The 6,017-nt window shown below is 36.4% G+C and overlaps 1 protein-coding gene and 1 pseudogene across 1 annotated transcript; both read right to left on the bottom strand.

Moving 5' to 3' along the window:
- Positions 1 to 543: 543 nt before the first annotated feature.
- On the bottom strand, positions 544 to 1,760 carry LOC142626118 (2-hydroxyisoflavanone dehydratase-like; annotated as a pseudogene).
- Positions 1,761 to 4,571: 2,811 nt separating this feature from the next.
- LOC142623641 (2-hydroxyisoflavanone dehydratase-like) lies at positions 4,572 to 5,809 on the bottom strand. Its single transcript, XM_075797084.1, has one exon. It carries the CDS (start codon positions 5,721 to 5,723, stop codon positions 4,749 to 4,751), a length of 975 nt encoding a protein of 324 aa, XP_075653199.1. The 5' UTR covers positions 5,724 to 5,809; the 3' UTR covers positions 4,572 to 4,748.
- Between the last annotated feature and the right edge of the window lie 208 nt (positions 5,810 to 6,017).

Below are 6,017 nucleotides of genomic sequence, written 5' to 3'. Positions count from 1 at the left end.
AAGATCTAGGTTGATAGCTTGGATGGTTTTGCTTCGAATGTTCTTTGGTTTTGAGGTTGAAGTTCTTGAAGGCTTTGAGGCTTGATTCTTGCAGAGCTTCTGTACTTCTGAGTACTTTTGAATCTTTTTTGATGCTGCTTATGTTCTAGATGGCTTGGTGTCCCTTGAAATGCCTTAGGAAGACTTATATTTATAGGAGTTTGGGGGTGGGTGAGTGACACGTGGCGGAGTCTGATTGGTGACACATTTCACAGCTTGATTGGTCTACTTATGTCATCGCTTACACACGCTGGATTGCTTGTGTCATTGCTTACACATGCTAATGCATGATTTTTTTTTTTGCATGCATTTTATGCCCCTATTTCAACGATACTTGGCAAATTTCTATTGGTTTTTGAATAGTAATAGTAAAACCTAGCAGCAGTACGTGACGTTTTGTAATTGCCTGAAATTTGTGGACTTGATAGTATATAATGACGCGTGAGCTTGTGATAGGTCGAAAATTTTCTCTCTCTACACATAAATGCTTCAATATTATGGCTATTACAGTCCCAAACATATTCCTTATAGCTAGTAATTTGATGATGGAACAGATTTACTTGAGACAAGAAGCCAAGCGTTTGATCACAGCCTTAGCATTCTCAGCCTCAACATTGAGGAAATGGAAAGCATGATCTTCTCCTTTCACTTCAAACAATTCTACTTCACCTTTCCACCCACTCTTCTTCACTTCATCACAATACCAAACACCTCTGTCCCTCAACATATCCTTCTCAGCTACACACACAAGCAGCTTATCACAAGCAAGTCCAGCCAAGCTTGGCGCACCAGGCCCCAATGGATTGATCAGTGGACTGTCAATGCCTCCAGTTGCGGAGGGATACACTAAGCTCCAAATTAAAGAAGTCAAGCTCTTCTCATGTCCTTCCTTAGACTCTGATCCTATTGGCTTCGAACCCCAAAAGTAAGGCTGAGAAAGAAAAGCACCAGAAATTTTAACACCACCAGGCAAGCTCTCAGTCCCAGCTCGCAGGGCTAAGTTATGTGCTGTATTGGCTCCAGAACTGTCACCCCCTATATAAATTCTTTCGAAGTCACCATGATTGATTAGCCATGGTTCTTTACCGTTACCAGCTGAGTGAGAGGCAACCCATTGAAGTGCAGCCCAGCAGTCTTCGTAACAAGCTGGAAGAGGGTGCTCTGGTGCAAGTCTGTACTCGACCGAGATGCCCACAACAGTGGCTTCGGAGACGATGCTGTTGAGGTAGCGATGGGAGAAGAGGGAGAAGGCTGATTCGATGCAGAAGGCGCCTCCATGGAAGTAGACCAAGATGGGGAGCTTTTGGTTTTGGTTATGGGGAGTGAGTTTTGGGAGGTAGAGGCGGGCTGAGATTGATGGGTTGTCTGAGATGGTAGTCTTTGGATGAGACTCCGGTTTCTGGGTCTTGATCAGGTGATGGTGGGACAATTGGCGAACCAAACAAGCGTTCCACCGAGCCGTCAGTGTAGACTCGGATGAGGGGAAGAAGCTCAATGGCTACTTCTTTGGTGGTGGAAGCCATTGAAGCCTTGTAGAGAGAGAGAGAGAGAGAGAGAGAGAGAGATAAAGAGAGAGATTGTAGTATGGTACGTACTGAATTCAGAGAGTAAGAGTCAAGAATCACAGAGAGATGGAGTGGGTGGATGCAAAGAAATAAATGTAAAAATCAGTTCCTATCATACAAGCTTTCACATGAACAAACTGCACATTGAAGTCACAGTTTCCCTAATAAGCACCATCCAATACATATATATATAATGAGCAAAATGAGGTCTGGCACGTAACGTGGTTGGGTGAAATAATGAATGAGCTGCATTATCAGTTAGCAGATTTTTTTGGTAAACAGGATTTTCATTAAAAAGCTAAACCGCCTCTAAAGACAAAGTTACAAAACGATCATACAAGGTTATATAAAGCAATTAATGCTAGCTACCTTTAAAGCAATGCTACCTACTTATCAGTTAGCAGTTGCACTTCATTAAAGGGCTATAACGCAATTCTACCTATGAGTGTTACACAGTACTTCGTGTTCGTATCATCATTTTGCCATCATTTTTGGAGAAGTACATGACTGGAAAATGGGATTCTAGTTCCTTTCAAGAGTACTTCAAACCGAATATGTATACTGCACATCATTTTAGTTTTATTGAGTTCTAAAAGGGTATATAATATCACATCATTTTAAATCTTATTTAATCAAATAATAAATATAATGATATTCACAAATTTACTTTTATTTTTCATCATCTTTCCGTTTTGCAGTAATAAATTTACTTTTATCTAACTCATAGTTGAAAAAAAATGAGGGATTAATAACTTTTCATAATTTTTTTTGATTTGTTATAATTAGTGTATAATAAAATAATATCATTAATTCTTATAATAATTTATCATCTCAAATACAATTCAAAAATTAAAAAAAAATTTGCTATCTAAGCGTGCTGCGATGCTAGATATTGATAAGAAGCTTTGGGGCAACATATATAATTACAATTTTTCTTATCAAATTATTGAATTTATAAAAAAAAAAACATTATCAATCAGCAATATATATAGGTTAAAAGCTGTTAGGTTTGTTGGATAAATTCTTATGTCAAAAGTTTTTAGAACTGTAATCTAATCAAATATGGATGGTATCTTTCATAAAAAAAAAATGGATGCTATCAATATAATTATATTAGGGTTAAGTTTAGGTTAAAAGCTATTAAAAAATGATGAGGTTTTGATTTGCTCAAAAATGGTAAGTTAATGATCTTTTGAACATTTATCATCATAAATAATTTCTAAGTGAATCTTGTTTCATTAAGAAAGCAAACATCTGGCTGTAAATAATGACCGTTTGAAGTTGGTACATTTTGCTATTCTTTGTTTGAGTGAAATTGAGAAAAATAGAAATCTGACTTTAAAGGGTAGACTATATGTAACCTGATGAGTTTCTATATAAAAACAATCATTGTTGCAAAAAATGATTTTTGTTTTCAAAAAATAAAGTTAAATTGTACATTAATTTAAAAAAAAAAACATACATACATACAACAACCTTGAATTTTGTATCCACATATCAGTAAATTTTTTTCAATTTTAATTCGTTTCTTTTAAACATTTAATATTCTTTGTATTGTGTTCTTAAGACACTCATTAAAAAGAATCTATTCACATTTTTTTACTAACAGACTGAGAGTAACTCAAAATCCTATTTCCATGATTATGTCTAATTTGCAATCCCACCTTTTAATTTATAGCCATGCAATCAGATGCGGAAAGTTCAAAACCAAAGTATAACTTCTTTTTCTTTGTGTGTCTATTCATGGTTAGAGTGTCTCAATCTCATGAGTACTACAGAACCAATATTGCTTTAACATTGATATTACTGGCACAATTTGAATAAAGATAACATAAAGCTAGACTAAGAATGATGCTAAAAGTATAATTTTTTTCCCATTAAAGTAATAAGTTATGATTGGTACCGTTTAGGTTTAATACCACTTCTACATGTATTAGTTACTTTCACCACCTTTGTTGGTCACAAATCACAATATACTATTTGAATAGTTGTGAAAAAAAATTTGTGTTATAATAAGGATAGAGTCATAAAAAATATCTCAATGTGACAAGTTATTGATTGGAAAAAAAATCCATATTAGCGTTGGGTCAAATGCATGGTGGGTGGGAGACAAAGACTAATTATGCATAGTGGGTGTGGGCTATTGTCCTCTATTTCTCAAGTCAATTGGTAGAAATCTTAGAGGTTAAAGGTGTGGCACTAGGATGATGTCCTCTTTTTGGGAAAGAGTACTCTTTATCTCCATGGCATGGCTAGTAGAATATTTACATGCAGCCATGCTTTATGGAGGACTATGGCTGTGTGGGCTATTAAAATTGGGATTCTCTGTAAAATTGGTGAGAATGTCTGGAGAATTCGGATCGTAAAATCTGATTGATATATATAAGATTCTACTTCTTGTAAAAAGAACAAAGTAAAAATGCCATTAAATCAACAATTAATGATATATATGTTAGAGATTTTTAAAATGCAACTTACATATAATTAAATAATTTAAATAAAGTGAATGACCTTATAGTTCAATAATATTTATAAAAACCATATACTAATAATTATTTTTTTCAAAAATTCAGAGGCTAGCAAAAAGAAGAAGAAGAAGAAGAAGAAGAAGAAGAAGAAGAAGAAGACATCTTCACTAGAAAGAAGGATCCAATCCACCCGGGCAACTAACAGTTATGGTGAAAGACCTGCAAAAATTTCAGCAGAAAGAGATACAAAATTTGTTTTTTGCTGGTCACGAATGGATTATCTTAGAAGTTAGAAGCCATGACCTTAGCTAGATTGGAGTCCCAAACATTTATGAATGTATTTTGGTCATGTTCTGCTCTTAATTAGTGAAAGACAATCTACCTGAACTAGCATTAATGTGGATTCTATGCTCTAGCATTACAATCAGGCAAGCCAAATATAGTAAATTGCAGTTGGTAAAGCCAGTGTACAAGTAGTTTCCTCAAAACACTTGCCTGCTTTCCATAAAAACATCTGCTAAGAATCTTCATTAGCAATCGAAGTACAAATGATCCATGGTCTAGCATTTGGGTATTACATATAAAATGTAAAAATTATTTTGAAACTTTGAAGAACTAACATTTGGGTTTACATATAAAAGATACCAAATAACAAGACCACCAGAGAAGGATCATTTTACTTGAGGAGAAAAGAAGCCAAGCGTTTGATCAAATTATTAGCATTCTCAGTCCCACAATCCAAAATCTGAAAAGCATGGCCCTCTCCTTCAACTTCAATCAACTCTACTTCACCTTTCCATTCACTTTCTTTCGCTGCGTTGTAGTACATAATACCCCTATCCCTCAGCCTATCCTTTTCAGACACGGTCACAAGCAACCGAGAGCAACCAAGTCCAGCCAAGCTTGGTGCTCCTGGACCGAACGGATTGATCATTGGATTGTCTATACCACCAGGTGCCGATGGATATACTAGGTTCCAAATCGAATAAGCCAGTCCTTTTTCACGTTCAGCAGTGTATTCTGATCCCACTGGCTTTAAGCCCCAGAAGAAAGGATGTGTAAGAAAAGCTCCTGTAATTCTAACACCCCCATGCAACCCTTCAACCCCAGCTCGAAGGGCTATGTTGTGTACAATATTAGCTCCTGCACTATCACCGCCAAGAAAAACTCGGTTAAAGTCACCATGATTGATCAACCATGGTTCTTTGATGACAACATTATCATCTATGAAGTGTGATGCAACCCATTGGAGAGCAGCCCAGCTATCTTCATAAGCAATGGGGAGAAGGTGCTCAGGAGCTAGTCTATACTCAACTGATACAGCCACAACTTGAGCTTGAGAGACCAAACTGTTGAGGTACCGCTGGTGATCAGAGGAGAAGGCGGATTCGATGCAGAAGCCTCCGCCATGGAAGTAGATCAAGATGGGGAGCTTTTGGTGGTGGGGTTGGTTGAGTTTTGGGAGGTAGAGACGAGCAGAGATGGAGGGGTCTTGTGAAATGGTGATGTCTTTTGATGAGACTCCAGTTTCTGTGTCTTGTGGCGATGGAGGCACATAGGGAGAGTTCCCTAATCTCTCAACTGAGCCGTCCTTGTAGAGACGGACGAATGGGATAAGCTCTTTCTCTACCTCTTTGGTAATGGAAGCCATATGTGAGAGAGAGAGAGAGAGAGAGAGAGGGCAGAGGGCCACTGACTTGGTTCTACTTTGTCCAAATCTATATGCTGAACACTTGAAATGTACAGAGATTTTATTTCCTTGATAGTGTGACATTTTTTGTTTAGTACTTGATATACTTTTAAATTTTTAATTGATTGGTAAAGTTTAATATAAACTATAAATTATATTTGAAATAAAGTTGATCTTACTACTTTATAGTGTGTTTTCTTTTTGCCATGACTTTTTTAATTATTTGTTGTTATTGAAAACTGTAGAGAGACTTGT

Source organism: Castanea sativa, chromosome 2 (assembly GCF_040712315.1).
Source record: "Castanea sativa cultivar Marrone di Chiusa Pesio chromosome 2, ASM4071231v1".
In the NCBI taxonomy this organism is placed as follows: domain Eukaryota; kingdom Viridiplantae; phylum Streptophyta; class Magnoliopsida; order Fagales; family Fagaceae; genus Castanea; species Castanea sativa.
Note: the sequence above shows the minus strand (reverse complement) of the source record. Positions and strands in the feature narration are given on the sequence as shown.

Bases quoted from the DNA above. Each gene is read 5' to 3' on its own strand.
- LOC142623641 (XM_075797084.1), bottom strand. From the start codon at position 5,723: ATGGCTTCCATTACCAAAGAGGTAGAGAAAGAGCTTATCCCATTCGTC.